The 19,504-nt window shown below is 34.0% G+C and overlaps 2 protein-coding genes across 2 annotated transcripts in view; one reads left to right on the top strand and one right to left on the bottom strand.

Moving 5' to 3' along the window:
• The first annotated feature begins 2,664 nt into the window (after positions 1 to 2,664).
• On the top strand, positions 2,665 to 14,049 carry LOC111400165 (CASP-like protein 5A2). The gene is made up of 3 exons (XM_023027596.1): positions 2,665 to 3,075; positions 4,482 to 4,614; positions 13,643 to 14,049. The coding sequence occupies exons 1-3, from the start codon at positions 2,858 to 2,860 to the stop codon at positions 13,832 to 13,834; spliced, it is 543 nt and encodes a 180-aa protein (XP_022883364.1). The 5' UTR covers positions 2,665 to 2,857; the 3' UTR covers positions 13,835 to 14,049.
• A 1,049-nt stretch (positions 14,050 to 15,098) lies between these two features.
• LOC111407011 (homeobox-leucine zipper protein REVOLUTA-like) overlaps positions 15,099 to 19,504 on the bottom strand; it is a 9,586-nt gene continuing 5,180 nt past the window's right edge. Inside the window, exons 5-13 of the mRNA XM_023036354.1 lie at positions 19,492 to 19,502; positions 19,176 to 19,350; positions 18,756 to 18,944; positions 18,032 to 18,112; positions 17,803 to 17,937; positions 16,955 to 17,289; positions 16,353 to 16,458; positions 15,825 to 15,977; positions 15,099 to 15,484 (exon numbers count right to left, since the gene is read on the bottom strand). Coding sequence (XP_022892122.1) covers positions 15,335 to 15,484; positions 15,825 to 15,977; positions 16,353 to 16,458; positions 16,955 to 17,289; positions 17,803 to 17,937; positions 18,032 to 18,112; positions 18,756 to 18,944; positions 19,176 to 19,350; positions 19,492 to 19,502 — 1,335 coding nt within the window. The 3' untranslated portion in view covers positions 15,099 to 15,334. The remainder of the gene's footprint in view (positions 15,485 to 15,824; positions 15,978 to 16,352; positions 16,459 to 16,954; positions 17,290 to 17,802; positions 17,938 to 18,031; positions 18,113 to 18,755; positions 18,945 to 19,175; positions 19,351 to 19,491; positions 19,503 to 19,504) is intronic.

The raw sequence follows: 19,504 nt of genomic DNA on the forward strand, positions 1-19,504 counted from the left end.
AAATTTAAATATTTAATCTGGGCCGGTTCACCGGCCCAGACTGCCCGACTGTTAACAGTTGGCCTGACTGTTAACAGTCGGTTAACCGACTGCAGCGAGCCGGTGGACGGGAACGGCCGGAAATCGCCATTCCCGGCCACTGAGCTCCAAAAAATGGCAAAAAATCACATTTTTCACACTTCAGCATGCCCACAATTTAACTACTCATGCCTATGGATCTAATTTCAAGCAAAATTACTAAGGATGCTATACTATAAAAAAACCATTCGAACTGGAGAAAAGATCAGAAAACTAACTGGTTCTTTTATTTCCACTGTAGATGATGGTCGTTGACTGCGACGTTGGTGTAACTTCGATGGTTGGTCGGTCGGATTTCTGCACTGGTCGATCGGTCGGTGAGAGATAATTCAAACAGTTTAAAGGGTAAAATGGGCTTTTACTGTGAAATTTTTTTTTAACTTAATTTTTTTTTTAAGTCATTTAATGGGTCAAAGGCCAATGTCAATTTTTGCTACAGTGGAAAAGCCATTTTTGTGTATTTCCTCTTATATTATTCTCATTATTTCCAAAAATATATTTTTCACACTCTTTAATATAATTACAAATTCTTTAATTAAAATAATATTAAAATTTTTCTTTATTTTTTAACTATACATTTTTCATCAATCTATCATTCCAATTTACATTATGAACAAAAGAACAAAAATACAACGCTTATAAATAATTTAAAAATGATAATTTATACAATCTACACATTATTTTAAAAAACTAAAATAGAATCTTTTAAAATCTATTTTTTTAAACATTGGCCTTCTAAAAATAATAATTTACACTTAGTATGTCTCTTCAAAATGTTCTATGCATGATCGTAGATGACATATTGAACATATACCACAAGAGACTCATAGTTTAGAAACGTTCCTGGAATACAAATTATATAATTCTCTGACCCCATCAATTTTTATATAGTTTAATAATTCTTTTTGAATTATTAATATGATATCTTTTGCTTCTAAAATTAATTTTACTATTATTTTTATTTTTTAATGTTCAATAATATATTTTAAATATGATATTTAAAATAAAGTTGAAAAGAAAATTGCGATATTTCATATATTTCATGACAATTCATATATTAACATGTCATATTTTAAATTTTAAAATAGTATGAATTATACTAAAAAAAATTATAATTTTAATAAAAAAACATTTTATTTATAGAATAATATTTAATCAAATAATTATATGTACAATTAATAAATTAAAATACTAAAATTTAAAAAGCTTTTGGTTTTTAATTAATGATAAAAGTGTGTGTACCATTTTCTCCTAATAGTAATAAAAATTTAGGTTATCTCCAGCAATGCAACAAAAATTACACCATTTTGCAATAAATTTTGCACCAAACTAAAATTCATCTCCAACCATTACACCAAATGAACAGTTTTTAACTACATTCTTCCCTTTTTTTATTCTTTATAATTTATTTATTTGAAATATTATTTATTTAATTATTTTATAAATATATGAATTACTAAATAAATAATTACGTTAAATTACAAAAAAAAAATTAAATTCATTAATAAATATAAAAAAATAGTTCAATTAATAAAAACACTACAACAACGGAAATATTAAATCAATCCATCAGAAAACAGTACAATGCATTTCGAATTTGGATATTACGATATTACGAAGTCACAAAATTTTTGTAATTTAATTCTCGTAATTCATATATGTATCATTTTGTTTAAATAAAATTAGATTATCTTATCTATGTTGTTGTTTAATATATTTCGTGTTAATTTTAATAAATAATCGTGTTTGTTATATTTTAAATTTTTTTCTTCTTTTAATTAATTTATTAATCATTATTTCTTACATTTGAAATTTATTTTAAAAGTAAATAATAATAGTAATAATAATTTATTGCATTAAAAAATATATACAACAAATGACAAAACTACCCTTCATCAATTATTTGAAAAATGAGAAGAAAGGGGCAAAATAGACTTTCATCACTTGTATCATTTTGCACCGAAATGGTGTATGGTGTTGCATTGGAGCAACTTTGTATCAAAAAATGGTGCAATTTGGTGATTTGGGATTCACATTGAAGATACCCTTATAGTTGTTTGATATTAAAAATTAGGAATTAATTGTTTTAATGATCACTGAACTTCGGTTTATATTTTTTATTGGTCACTAAAATTTAAAATGTGGAGTTTTTGTCACTGAATTTAGATTCATATCTTCAATTGATTACTAAAATTTAAAATGTCGAATTTTGATCACTGAACTTTGAAAAAATGTCTTACGTTACTTACTGGCATAAATGTTTAATTTTAAAAAATATCGAGTTTACAGTGAGTATTGAATAATGTATAATATTTTCAAAGTTTGGTAGTCAAAATTTGACATTTTAAATTTTAACGAATAATAAAAGACATGGACTTAAATTTAATGATCAAAATTTAATATTTTAAACTTCTATGATCAATTAAAGATGCGAAACTAAGTTGAGTGATGATTGGAACGATTAATGCTAAAATTAGATTTTTGATAAATTTTAATAAAAAAAATTTGAAATGTGTGGTTGAAGAGTTGTGTGGGCAGCTCCGAAATTCTTCAGTCTTCTATCTGAACGAATAAGAAGAAGACGCGATTCTTCACTCAAATTCAGACCATTCATTTAATAGTTTTTAACCCACACCGATCTACATCCAAAGGACCACGTTCTTAATTCGTCGAAATATTTCTCGGACAGCTAAAACGGATTAGAAAAACCAGCAGATCACTTATAAACAGATTGCCATATGTATGAATTCCAAGTTTAGAATCGATATTTACTAGGGAGATGAGTGGAGGTCAGGGAGCGGTGCACCCAGTGGAGGCGCCGCCGCTGCAGACTGAGAGAGCGAACCTGCTGCTGCCTCGGAACAGGATGAAGGACCTCCAGGGTATGCCCGGGACTATAGGAGGCCTCTTCTTGCGATTCTCTCAGATGTTCTTCGCGGTCCTTGCTTTCTCGGTCATGGCCACCACCAGTGACTTTCCCTCTGTCACTGCCTTCTGGTAATTTCTCTTTTTTACACGCACACACACGTGATATTTATGTGTATAATTTCAGCAAATTGCTTTTAATTGTTTGTTAATATGAGACTTTAGCTGAATTGTTTATATTCAAGAATATTTATGAGTCTAGCTTGTCAAGCAAATTAAGAAAGAGTAAAGGCATAAAGGTAGATTCTCCATTCTATATTTCTATTACAATTACTTCTCTTTCTCACTCCATTCTTGGAAATAGCAAGGTAAGGAAAAAAGATAAATAACTCAAAAGAAAGTTGAAGTTGTTGTAAAAATGATTTAAATAAGTAATTGTAATAAATTTACGTATTCAAAACTATTTTTGGTGAATGAGAAATTGAGTCTAAATTAATCCTTTTGATAATGGTAAATTTGATGATGAAATTAGAAGTGAGTAATTGATTTTTATATCTCTCGTCATAGTGTTGACAAATGAATATAATCCACGAATGAGGCGTCGTCGCTCGAGGAAGTGTCATTAAATCATAAGATGATAGGTAGCTTTTTATTATATCTGAAAGACATCTTTTGAAAACACGTCCTTTCATGACAAATATCTCTCTAGCAATGGATGTCCTTTTTAAGATGTCACACTTGCCACGGAAGATAAACGTTTCAGAAGAGTCAAATTCTTTGCACAAAAGATGTATCTTTTGGGAGCACGTCTTTGAGAATAGCAGACGTTCTTTGAAAGCAAACATTTTGTAGTCTTATTTTATTTAATTGTGTTCGGTATATTTATTTTTTGGTAAATATCCAATATTACCAGTTCAGATTAAATCCCGATGGTATCTAGATCTGCTGTTGTTGTGAGTCTGTAACTCTTGTCAATGCCTCCTGAAAAAAAAAAAAATAGAGTTCAATGTAGAGGACTTCAAGAGGAAAATGTTGCCCACCTTTTCTTACTGTTATAAACTTGGCCTGGGTTCTATACAATGATGCCTTAACTTCAAATGATGGTGAAATGAGCAATCATATGAAGACAATTGTGGATGCATGAAAACACACTATTTTTCTATGCAAGAATTAATTCTCTAATCTAAACCATTTCTTGCTTTCTCTTAAGATATCTCTGGGTAAGACTTAATTAAAGGTTCAAATGACTTCAAGATAATGTAACAAGACCAGATCTTGTTTAGACTGAATAATATAACAGCTAGTAGACAACAAGCATTTGATTGACAACATATATATAGTCCAATATAGTCAGGAAAAGATATCTAATTATGATTGAGTTGTTAATGTGGAAACCTTGACTTGCTGCATCTTACATATTGTATTAGAAGGCTCCCTTTTCTCAATTGAGAACCATATGTTTTTTTTAGTAAAATAATTAGCTTCTGGTTGGTCTTACAATCACCCTAGCACTGAATTTCTATTATTTGCCTTTCCAGCTATCTTGTTGCTGCTGCTGGTTTGCAGAGCTTGTGGAGCCTTGCCCTTGCAATCGTTGACATATATGCTCTTCTTGTAGGACGTTGCCTGCAGAATTATCAAGTTGTTAGTTTATTTGCTATGGGTGACGGGGTAAGTCACGACTGGTTGCTATAACAAATTCAAATAATTTGACATAGCTCTCCTTGGTAAGGTGTTAGACTAGTGTTCCGTGGTGCTAGATTAGTCTATTTGAAACTTTTGCAAATTTAAGACTTGTGAGTTGATCTTAGAGGTGACTGCTAAAATATGTCAACATTGGCACACACTTCATTGACTAACGTAGTACTTTGCTGTCCTAGTGCGTTCATTTCCATGCTGGGTGTTATCTGATAATTTCTTTTTTGCACTTTGAGTGGAAAGGTTTGCCAAGTTTATGTTATATGATCTGGTTCTATGTAATATACCTGTTCTTGGATCTGTTAATTAATGCTGGCGTTGGTAATTTGTCTTTCATGAATTTTTTGTGATTATCTATTGTTCACCTTTGTGGTCTGGTAATCTGAGATGCTGTCTTAAATACTAGACTTAGTCATGTAAGTTATGCGACCTTCAGAAGTGTGAAGCCAGGAATATTCGTTTTTCTTGTTAGGGTGGGGGATGGAGAGTAGGGAGTGCAGCTGGTAAGACCAAAATTTGCAAAAAACCATATTGGAGATTTTTGTATTTTAGCAGGGAATATTTAATAGAAACTTGAACGAATAACATTCAACTGCACGTGTAGAAATGATTCAGGAAAATAAGACTGGCTTTGTCCCCAACTGATATTGGTCCAAGTTTTCAGTGAAGGGGATTTATTATCCAGGCTAGAGTGCAGTTCAAGTCAAGTGAAACGCGTAAAGATGGAAACATTTTTTGGGTGTTTATTGCTGATTTTATTTATTTCTATGAATTGACTAAACTTATGACTGGCACTGTGTTTATAAAGGGTAAATGAGTGATAGAGAAGTAGGTAGCACTTGTTGGTCCTAAATCAGAGAGGTACGATGCCCTCGTACCTCATAGGGCGTGCCGGAGGGAGAGGATAAGAGTCCACAGATCGCTGATGGAAGAGGCGGTACGTCTAATCACGGGACTGTCCCATGACTTTCCGGACCAACCAACCCTGGAACGCTCAAAGAGGAAAGGGCACCCCTTACTCCATTCGATTGGATGCCATGCCCCTAAAAAGACAGATTGCATTTGGAGAAAATGTAGGCCTTGTTAGCGGCACGAATAGACATCCACCAGGGTAGAGGGAAGGCTTTCTCAGGTGAGTGATCTTCCCTGATCACCAAAAGTAACGACCACCAAGATACGCATAGTAATTAAATCTTTTGATCACCCATTTAAGGTTAAGGAAAACCTTCTTTTGGGGCTTCTGTCTTACACAAGGAAGATTGGATTGCCTAAATGACATAAAAGAGCTGACGTCTGGAACTTGAGAAGAGGGACAAATGATGTTGTTGGTCATATTGAAAAAGGTTTTAATAAGTTTATGTTGTAAGGGTTTGTCTCTGTTCTCATAATCTCTTCCCGAACCAAACATGAATCTTTCGATTCATTTGGTTCTCACGCTCAATTACTTAGGGATAGGATGATCAAGCAAGGATGAAAAGCTACAAGTTCTGCTACTCCTATCCTGAGCGTTACCACACCTTGAGAACGAGATGACAGTGATTGTCCCAAGAAGCTACTTAATACATGTCGACATAGGACGTGATGGGATTATTGCCCAAAAAAAAAAAAAAAAAAAAAAACTTTAAACAAAATTATTTTGATTCAACCATCGATTTGTGTTTTAGTTTCAATCATTCTTATTTCGACCCTTTTGGTGACTTCGCTTCAAATCAAGGGCAATTAAATAAGAATAAGGGAATAAATTTCAACCAGAATCAACAAGTCTTCCTGTTGTTATTAGCTTCCGCTTCTTCTCCTTCATGACTCCCCTGGAAGCCTGTCTAGAATAAGCCCTTTTTTATATATAAGCCTTAGGAGATTTCGGATTCAATTCTTTCGAAGCTTCTTAGGGCAATCATTGTCTTCTTGTCGTCTAAGCATGGTAACGATCGGGTTTGCCTGCTTGGTATGCTTCTTCCATTCAAAAAGGCAGTTTCCTAATCTTATTGATAAATAGCGTCTTGGAAAGGCTTAATGAGCACATCTCCGGTACACTTATCTTACACCTTATTTCAACTTTCACATTCATTTGAGGAGCTTTTCTACCCGCAGAAGATCTTTTTTATCTTAATCAAATGATTGATGCATTCCTCAATTGCAGCAGGCAGACCGTAATACTTGATCTGGAAATGTATATGTCTACATACTAGATTTCTGCACGGATTTTCAGTATGTATATAGTGTATTTGTGTTTGATATTAGAATCAATACTCCCTCCTTCATGTCTCCATAATTTCTGTCTGTCCTATCATATATGAAAAGCTCAAACACGATATTAAACACAAGATACTAAGGATCGATTAATAACAGAAATTAAAACTTGCAGAAAAATAAAATTGAACACAAGAGAAATTTTTCGGCCGAAGCCCCAGACATAAAGACTCCTTATTCCTAGTTAGAATTAATTTCATTTTTTGTTTATTTTACAGAATAAACCTAAACTAAAACTGAACTAAATGAAGCGAAATCTACTGAAGTTCTGAACTTGTACTATAAAGAAGAATGAGGTAAATTGGATAAATATCCAGACTTTCTATTATTATATATATATAGAAAGGATCCTTTTCCTGACATAGTTGGAAGTTACTATAACTTCCAAAATTCATGGATTTTGGAAAAGGGGGAAGGCACTTTTTCAATATTCTTTGATTTCAAAGGGACATTATCAATCATTAAAAAATTGAATAAAAAATGAAGGAAAAGCCGGCTATCGGAATCGAACCGATGACCATCGCATTTGTTCAGTGACCCTTATAACACCTAATCCCCTGTTGAGCATCCATTCAAGAACGGATATTGCTCGGTTGTACTATAATGCCTTTAACTGGCAACGAAGGTTACAAACGTTTAGCCAATACCAGAATACAGTATAAGAGACTTATCTCTTCACAAAGAATCAACAGATCTGACTCGAATCACACAAGAAATTGTGGATCTGACTTCACGAAACCAGAACCCTAGTTCTCACAACTATTTCATATTTCATTTAAGAAATCACATGTATTTAAGACTAAACTCTCAAAGTATCATTTCGAATGAAATGTTCAAAATAATGGCAAATCAGAAAACCCTAACCACTCACAGAAGATGAACCCTCTCGAAAATGAAATGCCAGAAAAATATCTGAGGCCAAACGAAACGTCCAAGCGTATATATATCACCAAGACCAATTGACTTATCCAACGGTTTATGATGTGCCAAGTGTCAGCATCCAGTGTAAAGTTCACTTTGTAAATCGCATTTCCATAAAACGACTTTAGCTGAAAATTATAGGAGCACAAAGAATCGGGGTCAAGTCACAACAATCTCCACCTTGCTACCATAGTTTTCAGCTCATAGTGCAGCCAGGAGCATATCACATTCTCTTATTTCATACGCTCCAAAAGTACCTGAAAAAAATTACAATGTATCGATAGATAATATCTTCAGACAGTTTTTAAACTTGTTTAAAGGTATTATCTTGGTCCCCATATCAGAAGGATTAACCTGAGTAGCAACCTTCCCAATTTTCAAAATTCCTTTTGAAATTATATCCCTTATAAAATGATATTTAACATCTATGTATTTAGTTCTATCATGATACATAGGGTTTTTACTTAGATGTATGGCAATTTGGTTATCTGAATATAGAGTTGCATTTTCATCAACAAAACCATGTTCCTTTAGTAATCCACTTAGCCAAATTCCTTCTTTAAAGCATCAGAAGCAGCAATATATTCTGTTTCAGTAGATGATAAAGCTACAATCTTTTGAAGTTGAGATTTCCAACTAATCACGGTACCACATAAGGTAAAGAAATAGGATGAAGTTGATTTCCTATTATCCCTATTACCAGCAAAATCTGAATTAGTAAATCCCTTTAAAGTTACCCCTTCTTTATTCAACTTAAACATGAGACCACAGTTGGATGTCCCTTTTAAGTATTTTAAAAGCCATTTCAAAGCATTCCAATGTTCTTTCCCAGGATTACTCATAAATCTGCTAAGTATACTAATACTAAATGCAAGATCAGGTCTTGTGCATATTATCAAATACACTATAGATCCAATCACATTAGCATAAGGTACATTTGACATTCTATCATATTCTTCAACAGTTTTCGGGCAGAAATCAAAAGAAAGCTTGAAATGATTTGCTAAAGGTAAAGTAACAGATTTACAATCAAGCATATTAAACCTTCTTAAAATTTTATTCACATAATCATGTTGATTTAAGAACAATATATCTTTTTCTTTATCTCTAAAAAATTGCATACCAAGAATCTTTTTGGCAGCTCCTAAATCCTTCATATCAAATTCAGATTTAAGTTTCTGTTTAATAAACTTAATCTCAGATTTATCACAGCTGGCAAGTAACATATCATCTACATAGAGTACTGAGTATAAAGAGTTTTTACCTCCATTACCTCTGCAGTATAGGCATATGTCATAATTGCTTCTTTGAAAACCAAGTTTTAATACAAAGGTGCAAATTTTTTGTACCATTGCCGTGGGGCTTGTTTTAAACCATACAAAGATTTCTTTAAAAAATATACAACTTTTTCAGAATCACCTTTTATAAAGCCAACAGGTTGTTTCATATAAATTTTTTCGTATAAGTCACCATGCAAGAAGGCAGTTTTAACATCTAACTGATCCGGTTCCCATTTAAACTGAACAACAAGGGCAAGAATTCTTCTAATTGTGGTGTATTTAACAACAGGGGAAAAGATTTCATTGTAATCTACACCCTCTTTCGATGTAAACCCTTTGCAACTAATCTTGTTTTATATCTTACACTTTTGTTTCCTCCCTCTCCTTCTTTTATCTTGTAAATCCATTTACAATTAATCAACTTTTGATTCTTAGGTCTCTTTACCAATTCCCAAGTATTATTCTTAAGAAGAGATAACATTTCATCATTCATAGCTGCTATCCAATTTTTAGCATCTTTGCAATTAATGGCATCATCATAGGAGCTCGGTTCATTTTCAAATTGTTCTTGATAGATAAACAATGAAACAAAATTATCTCAATCAAATCTAGCAGGTATTCTAATTTGCCTTCTCTCCCTATCTCTAGTTAACTGATATTCATTTAAGGGAGAATTTGCAAAATCAATTTGTTCATCTGTATCAAATGATTGATTGTTTTCAGTTTCAGCAGTAATGCTATTTTCATTTTGATCAAGTTCAGTTGAGGTAGGAACATGAGAATCAATTTCACTATGAAGTTTCTCTACCTCAATCTGAACATCTTTTTCAGTCAGATTAGTTTCCTTTCCTTCTAAACATGGCATAATAGATTCATTGAATACATCTCTTCTAACAATTACTTTATAGCCCTTTTCATTGTAAAGCCATAACTTGTACCCTTTTACATTTTCACCATAGCCTAGAAAAACACACTTAAGTGATCTAGGTTCTAACTTTCCAATATTCTGATGGGCATAGGCAGCACATCCAAAAAAAATTAAGTGTGAATAATCAACAGGATTTCTAGACCATACAGATTCAGGAATATCATAATTCAGAGCACTTGTTGGAGTTCTATTAACTAAATATGCAGCAGTTTTTACTGCTTCACTCCAAAATAGTTTAGGTAAACCAGAACTCAAAAGCATACATTTCACTTTATTCAACAAAGTTCTATTCATCCTTTCAACTATATCATTTTGTTGAGGGGTATAAGTAACTGTTCTATGTCTTACTATGCCACATTCTTTGCAAAAATTATTGAATTCATAATTGCAAAATTCCAAACCATTGTCTGTTCTCAGGATCTTAATTTTGTTATCAGTTTGATTTTCAATCTGAATTTTCCATTCCTTGGAAATAGAAAAAGTTTCATCTTTTGATTTTAACAAGAAAATCGAAATTTTCCTTGAATAATCATCAATGATTAAATGTAATATTTAAAACCAGACAAAGTAGTAACTGAGGCTAGGCCCCACAAATCAGCATGCAAATACTCAAGTATTTGTTTAGACTTATGAATTCCAGGTAAGAAATGAAGTTTAACTTGCTTTCCTATCACACATTTTTCACAAATGCCAATTTCACCAAGATTTTGATTTCCAAAAACTCCTTTGTTTTGTAAAGCTTTTAAACTTTTCTTGTCAATATGGCCTAACCTTTCATGCTACAACTTTGCAAAGGTAAAGTTTTCAGTTAAAGCAGTAGCAGTCAAACCAAGTAAAGGTTTTGCTTCAAGAAAATAGAGACCATGTCTCTCAGGGGCACTAATGACCAAGTCATTTCCCCTAAGAATTTTCATATGTCCTTGACCCATTTTAATGTCAAACTTCATATCATCAAGCATTCCTAGATACACTAGATTTCTTTCTAAGTCTGGAACGTACCTTGTTCCTTTCAAATTTAGGACTTTTCCATTTTCTAACAACAGTTTTATGGTTCCTATTTTACTTCTTTTACAGGTCATATTATTTCTCATTATAACCTCCCCACCAGTTGTCTTTTCAAAGTCAAGAAAACTATTCTTGTTTGGGCATATGTGGAAGGAACACCCAGAGTCAAAGATTTATTCATTATTTAGCTTCTTTGCAACATTAACAAGGACTAATCCATCTTCAGTTTTATCCTTATTGAATACTAAGACAGCATTCCCACCCTTAACTTTCTTTTCTTTCAGCTCATTTTTATTTTTATAACAGTCTTTAATGAAATGACCCAGTTTCCTACAGTAGAAACATTTTTTCCCTTTAGCCTTGTTCTTGGATTTGGCTTTTTCATTCCCTTTGTTTTTATTCTCATTAAGGTTCTTAGAATGATAACTTAGTTTACTGAACCCTTTTCCTTTTGCCATAAGGGTGTCACCACTGTGATTATCCTTAGTTTCAGATTTGATTTCCAATGCTTTATTTCTTAAGGCATATATAATCACATCAGTAGTAAGTTCAACCCTTCCATATTAAGAGCAACCTTAATGTCTCTATATCTATCACTAATGGAGTTTAGCAGAACTACAGCTAACTGATCATTTGAAAGTTTTTCATCACAGTTGGTTAAGTCTTAGGTCAATTTTGTAAACTTATTCAAGTTATCATCTAAATCAATTGAAGGGTCCATTTTAAAAGAAAAGAGCTGCTTTAACAGATAGCATTTATTTGGGATAGTCTTAGTAACATACTGGGTTTCAAGTTTGGTCCAAAGTTCAGAAGCAGTTTTGGTTTCACCAATGGTTCGTATCACATTATCAGAAAGATACAAGAAAATGGTACTCCATGCAAATTCTTCAAGTTCAGTTTTCCTAACAGGATTCATATCTTAAGGCCAACTATCATCTAATGCCTTAGCACATCTCATTTGCGTAAGTATGGCTTTCATCTTTTGACTCCACATATTAAAATCAACTTTTCCATCAAATTGAGCAACTTCAAACTTAGCAGTAGCCATATCAATATAACACAGAGCGATTAAATACAAGGAACAATTTATTTCAAGTTTTGCGTAATAACAATTACAGCAATGTCACAAGTTTTAACACAGAAGGACAGGCAATCAAAAACAATATAAGGAATACAGTATTAGAGATCACAGAATTATGTTTCAGTGACTTCTCCTTCAAAGACCCTCCAAATACACACCCGTACTGGATTTATCTCAGATTCCCAAGACCTCGTAGGAGCCTTTGGACAAAGAATATTTTTCAGGGGGTTTTAGTGTATGGTAAGTCAAAGGGAAAAATCCAGAAATCGAATTTAGAAAAATAAATTTTTCAAAAGATTCAGAAAGATCTCAGCCAGCGAGTTGAAAAACTCGATATCCTTTTTCCTGCTTAAAAGCAGTTCCAAAAATTTTCAGATTTGAAACAGATCAATGCCTTCCTTCCAAGATCCAGGTATCTTGTCCCCAGTTTAGTGCTCTGATACCACTGAAAAGCCCAAACACGATATTGAATACAAGATACTAAGGATCAATTAATAACAGAAATTAAAACTTGCAAAAAAATAAAACTGAACACAGGAATTTCTCGGCCGAAGCCCCAGAGGTTCGGTGACCCTTTTAACACCGAGTCCCTTGTTGAGCATCCATTCAAGAACGGATATTGCTCGGTTGCACTATAATGCCTTAAACTGACAACGAAGGTTATAAACGTTTAACCAATACCTGAATACAGTATAAGAGACTTATCTCTTCACAAAGAATCAACACATCTGACTCGAATCACACAAGAAAGTGCAAATCTGACTTCACGAAACCAAAACCCTAGTTCTCACAACTATTTCAGATTCATTCAAGAAATCACATGTATTCAAGACTAAACTCTCAAAGTATCATTTCGAATGAGATGTTCAAAATAATGGCGAATCAGAAAACTCTAACCACTCACAGAAGATGAACCCTCTCGAAAATGAAAAGCCAGAAAAATATTTGAGGCCAAACAAAACATCCAAGCATATATATATCACCAAGACCAATTGACTTACCAACGGTTTATGATGTGCCAAGTGTCAGCATCCAGTGTGAAGTTCACTTTATAAATCACATTTCCATAAAACGACTTTAGCTGAAAATTATGGAAGCTCAAAGAACCTGGTTCGAGTCACAACAATATCTTGTATCAGCATCATTCATAATTGAACCGAAGCATGCTGATGCACTAATCCACATGCTTGCTCAGCTACAAGCATCTTCTTTTCTATGATACACGCTTTTAAATGGTTAGGATATATGACAAGTGTGCAAGAGTTTACAAGTAATATTTACTTCCCCCATCTTATGGTTTTCCCCATTTGCAAGTAACATGAACGCCACTAAGCCAGTTAATACATTTTCTCGACACTCTCAAATCAAAACTCTTGATTTTGTTGAAATCCGGAAGCACTATTGCTATTTGTCAATTGTCTGCGGTTTCCAAAGCATCAACTCTACTGTTTCTTCATGCAGAAGTACAATCTGATGTTAGTTGGTTCGTCGAGAAACGGAGTTCTTGCTTATTAAGATAGATATATTCTGTTGCAGGTCGCTTCTACCCTTACGTTTGCTGCAGCCTGTGCATGCGCTGGCATCACTGTTCTCATCCACAATGATCTCGGTGCATGTGATAGGAATCACTGCACAGAGTTTGAGACTGCTACAGCTATGGCCTTCATTAGCTGGTTTTGTGCATTACCATCGTTTCTGTTAAATTATTGGTCCTTGGCATCCCGATGAATTTCAAAATACATATTATCCAACGAATGAAGACGGTTATTGTAAGATTTATCTGAAGGCTTTGTGAATCCATGTAATTTCTTCTGCTTGTATTCGTCGAAATTGTAAGATGTATATAACTAAAGATTGATGTTGTCAAGTGTCGTCGTAACAGTGTAAATGTAACATTTTGTTTCCATGTGTGGAAGGTTTTCTTTTGGCGCATTCCATTGCTATTGCAGACACATCTCAATATCAGTTTCAGCATAGTATTGCTCAAACAATCTACACATTGTAATGGAGCTTTTTTAGCCCCCGTTTGGTACCCATTTTTTTAAAAATACATCTCTCTTCTTTTCAACCACACATTCTTTATTAAAATAATATTACATGTAAATAAAAAAAATTTCCTTATTTTTCAACCATGCACTTTCCATCAAGTTATTATTCTAAAATACATTTTTACATAAAAATAGCTCTCAAACGCCCTTACTTTCGAAGACAGCCAAACACGTGCTCATACATTAGACCAACAAGATCCAGATCAATGGCTTCGAGCTCTGCTTGCATTTTTTGCAAGTCAAAACAGGTTTTATATCTTCCATTAAAGGTCATTTGCTTTGCTTATTTTCCAGTTGTACATATTGTACTTGAACAGGTCTTATCATTCACTATGGTTTCTCTATCTTTGCTTTGATTTTTGTGAATGTACAGCGTAATATTTTTCCAACACATTCGATAAAATGACTAACCGACACCATATATTGATGATATTAAAATGGCTTACCGTATATTGGGGGTGTTACAATGGCTTCAGCACGATTCTTGACGAACATTTTTTTACAAATAATTTAACAAAAAATTGGAATCTAAAAACTTTCGGTTACAATGTTATAACTAAAACTGCTCGAGTATTCATGTAATACCCCAATTTTAATGATTATTTATTGTAATATTTAGTTACGCTTAGAACATGACTTTATAAGAACAATTTTTATTAGTTTGGGTCCTGGGGTGTTAAAGAGAATCTTTTGGGTTGGTTTAGTAATTTTTCGGGAGTTGAGGGACCAAAATTGCCTATAAAGTTATATAAAGCCCTCATAAAGTTACTAAACTAGCCCAAAAGACACCTTAAGATCCTAACAAACAAATCAAGGGGTATAGTGACATCTTTGCAGAGACATTGATTTATTTATTAAGTGTAATTTGCAACAGAAATAACATCAGAGGAAGATCCCATAAAAAAATAAAAAATAAAATAAAAAAATAAAATAAAAAGAAGAAGTAAACCTTAAAGAGATAATCCATCTACCATATAAAATGCTCCAGCAGGCTAAAGCAGCAGAATTTACATTGTAGACTCAAAAAATGAGCATAAAACAAACTTAACTAAAGAAAAAAATGCAAACACGGGGGCTTATACATTACAAAACTTATGAATTTTCATCAATCTTTTATATAACATCTCTTTTGTTTACCTGCCAAAATATCGCATCTCAATATCAGGGACGGCATGAACTTCTAGACGAAAGACCAGTTAACAAAAGAGAAGGCGAGACAGTGGAGAGTATTCTCCTCAGCAGCAAAGACTTTCCACACGATTGCTTGTTCGTACGAAATGTGGCGGCCCATTGTCGACATGCATATACCACCAGGCAAGTAAGCAAATCCCTGAGACATGTTATATAGCGTTGATTACATTAAATTTGCGGAAAAAGTAAAGGGGAGGTTTTTATTACATGAAATAGCTTGATCAAGTGGAAAAATCAAGAAATCGAATATAAAAGAGAAAATACAAAGAAATGAAAGGTTATCAGACTTCATTGATGTTTTGGTATCTGAACAAGAGAAATCTTTTGCTATCCAACAAGAGAGTTACACAATCATGGAATTACAAAGAATTTGAATTCAATACGGCATTGCGAGCATATTTGATTACGGATTGTCACGTGCATAAAAGAAACCAAAAATATTCAAACAGCAAAAAGAACAATATAGCCGCATAAAGTACCTGTTGCATTATCTTAGCGAATTCGGAAAACAATGCCTTGCGCCCAGCATCGTCAAATATCTTATCTAATGTAATATCTTGTAATGCCACTAGAGTAGTCTCCAGCATGTCAAGCCCAGCCTGGTTCGCGAATATGAAAACTGGCAGTGCCTGCTACACCAAACCCCACAGAAAAATAAAACAAAGTTTAATGAATATCTTTAGGGTCCGTTTGATTGGCTTCAATTTCATGGAAAATGTCACATCCGAGGATTTCATTTTCTAGTTTGGCTGTTTCATACGAAGGTGGAAAAGGAGTTCGAATTCGAAGGTACACACTTAAAGCATGTTTTTGGCCAATTGAGTGGAAATTGAATTCCTATAGTTTTGGTGGTTTTTTCTTTTCTAACTAACATGGAATTGGTTTCCACTTTTGCAATCAAACGGACCCTTAGTTCTTCACACAGATTAAGATTTTCCAACACTGCCCCAGTAATATAAATAACATTACCAAAGAATAAGCAAATAAATTCAGAACCATGATGATACCTTCAACGAGCAGCACAAAATGGCATCTTGGTGATGCCATAGTGTTTTCAATATTGATTCACCCTCTATAGCATCAGCCCTCACCAATTCGGTTCCCACATGGAAACTGCAAATGAGAAAATAAATGCTTAAGATAAATAAACAGAAAATCTGCTCCACTCCATCAACAAACCAACAAAAGAAATTTCACTTTTTTCTTTTTGAAGGGGTCAACCCAAAGTTTAACTTGTTAGAGAAGAAACGCATTTATTTACTTATATTTTGCCCTTCAACATGCCCTCTCATGTGCAAACCAAATTCATTTTTCTCACCCAATGCCTGACAAATCCACAATTTTTATAATTGGATAATTTGGATGGCCGTGAGATTTGAACTCAGGACGTTTGCCTGCTCGGATACAATGTTAAACTACCTTATCTAAAAGTTCAAGCTATTATAGAGTCGATAGATTTATTTATTTATATTTTGTCTCCAATCCAACAAGCTTGACCGTGATGGTGGCAATTCAATTTATTGAAGAGATCTGACAAGATTTTTCATGGGGAGAAAATGATAAGAGGTTTGCAACTTCAGAAAGTCGAAAAAAAATGAGCACAACTTACCTATAGCTCTGGCAGATCCAATGAGCTAGCGTAAGAGCTTCTGGAGAGCCTGGGGATAGCTTCGGTCCAAGTGTAGGGCTCAGTCCTGATGGGGATATGGCCATGGCAACCCTCTGCACAGAGGAAATCACGCTACGAACATACTGACGTGCCATTGCAGCAACATTGTCCTGTAAGTTGCTTTCAAATGGGAACTGGAAGGCAATAGTCAATACTGATCGTGCACTATAAGACGATGATGCATTTCCTGCACCATGGTTTGTTTCTGGGCCGACTTCGAGGCTAGATGTCAAATCTAGTGTTCTTTGTGCAGTCAATGTATCCTGTGAATCACCCTGAGAAAAAAATTCATTATTTATCCATACCAAACAAAAACTAAAACATAACAATTAGTTATGGACATGTAACTACTTATCATAAGCACGTTTGGATAAGCTTAGAAGACAGTAAAAGTTATTTTTGAGTAATAGAAAAAAAAAATTATATTTATAACTTGCTTATTTACTTATAAGTAAACTTTTTAAGCTTAGGAAAGCTGCATGCTCTATATCTGGAGCACCTTTGGGTTGGCTTATGAGCTTTATTTATAAGGAGAGAAACTAATGTGTCTTGATACTTATTCTCTCCTTTCAAGTAAGCTTCTAAGACAACCCAAACTTGCTCTTACCATCCATGTTTCTAACACAATTTTAAGTTGATGTGAGGTCATTTGTCTGAAAGATTGACAAGAAATAAGGCATTAAATTCTCACTAAAAACCAAGTTTTCACAGACAGCTAAAGTTACAAGGTAAATATTTGAGAGAGAGAGAGGGAACGAAGTATATGGAGAGTAATATTTTAACTCAACTGGTTTTGAATCGAGCGGAATAATGCGAAAACCAGAGGGCACTAGTGGTGCATCATCAGGAAACATCTCATCGATTGGAGCAAAAACGAGCTCAGAGCAGGCTCCCACTGCATTCTCGTCTACCCCGCTGCACATCTGCAGTTAAAATTAACTAGAAGTATAAACTTCTGTTTTGCGCCTAGTAGTTGCTGTATATTCTATTTATAAGACATTATACAGAACAATGCACCTGTAAAAGGTGAATGTCCCTTGAGATAAAAGCATCTTCTTGACCGAGAGAGTGCCCTTCCAGCCGAATCACTTCAAGCATCTGGAATACAATATTAAAAAGTGAGACAATTCTTGCTAGAGAGGGCAACGTGTATATTATTTAAATATTTTGGTCAACAAGCCCCCTCACGTGTAGTCCCTTTAAAGCCAAACATGTGCTAAATTTCATTAAACAGGTGGATTCGAGATTTGAAGCAAGACTTTGCATGCTTTGATACCATGTTGAACCACTAGATGTGAAAGCTTAAGTTATTAAAGAAGGCAACATGTATCTTCAAAATTTATTATTATTTATCAACACAACATTTTTATGGCAGCAGAACTTATGAAAACATTGTTCAAGTAAAAACTAAAATAAAGATCAGAAGGGAATTTCTGTTCTTAAACATCAAGCAAGAAGAATTAAAGTAACTGAATGCAGAGAAAGCAACTCCACTTGAATAAATACTTCAAAACTAAAAAGCAAAAAAGTAAATTCCTTTTATAATCAATGGAAATTTTTTGCCTCATCTCAGTCCTTTTCAGTCCCTTCCTTTATTGGGTAATATCTTGGGAAGCGAATTAAAATTCTTGCTGTGCCACAGAATAATATTTAGACAAATACATCAGTTCCTTCGCCACCAATGTAGAGCGTTGTATCCTGTTGAGTTATCTACAACAGTTTACACCAAACAAGCACCTACCTCTTCGTGTTCAATTGTATGACCAAGTGGCATGATAATTTGGCCTCCAGTAAACCTTGTAGGCCTCATTCCTGGATATGCATATGAGCTAGCTTTCAAAGACGTAGCAGAAAAGGCATCAACATTAAAGTCAGCCCACTCTGAACGGTGCTCCCTCAAAAACCGAACCAGAACTGCTGGAGGGACATTCTGTCAAGGAAGGACCAAAGCTAACCCATTAAACAGGATACTGAATTTCGGTTTATCATTCCATTCCAGATGGAGAATATTTCAATCACATCGTTGAAATAGTTATGATAGTCAAAGTTATAAGCAACTGTAACACAAGTTCCCTATTTATCTTCTAAAGAAGCCAGTCTAACATTACACTTGTCTGTAATATCAGCGAATGGACGCTATCAAATTAGAAAATAAAATCACCTGAAGTAGCATAGATGCTTTAGCACAAAGAACGCCTCCAATAAAGGAAAGGCTATTTGATCCAGTGCTCAGGTTTTTGGAGGAGTTGATGGCGACTACTACATCTTCAGCCCCGTCAGAGTTCAATAATGACCAGCCGTCATCATTAAAGCTGTTAATAGCATCATTAAAGCCTCTGCACAGGAGAAATACTATGTTAACAGCAACCTGTACAAAATTCTACTACAACAGAAAACACAAAAGATAGCTTTCATTATTTTGCATTACATGTCCCTAGATACAAATCAAAATATGCTCAGAATATAGTGGCAGCTACCTGCTTAATCTCT

The sequence above is a fragment of the Olea europaea genome, chromosome 1 (assembly GCF_002742605.1).
Source record: "Olea europaea var. sylvestris chromosome 1, O_europaea_v1, whole genome shotgun sequence".
NCBI classification, from domain to species: Eukaryota; Viridiplantae; Streptophyta; class Magnoliopsida; order Lamiales; family Oleaceae; genus Olea; species Olea europaea.

Bases quoted from the DNA above. Each gene is read 5' to 3' on its own strand.
- LOC111400165 (XM_023027596.1), top strand. From the start codon at position 2,858: ATGAGTGGAGGTCAGGGAGCGGTGCACCCAGTGGAGGCGCCGCCGCTG. The intron at 3,076-4,481 runs GTAATTTCTCTT...TTGCCTTTCCAG, and splicing joins CCCTCTGTCACTGCCTTCTG to CTATCTTGTTGCTGCTGCTG. The intron at 4,615-13,642 runs GTAAGTCACGAC...ATTCTGTTGCAG, and splicing joins TATTTGCTATGGGTGACGGG to GTCGCTTCTACCCTTACGTT.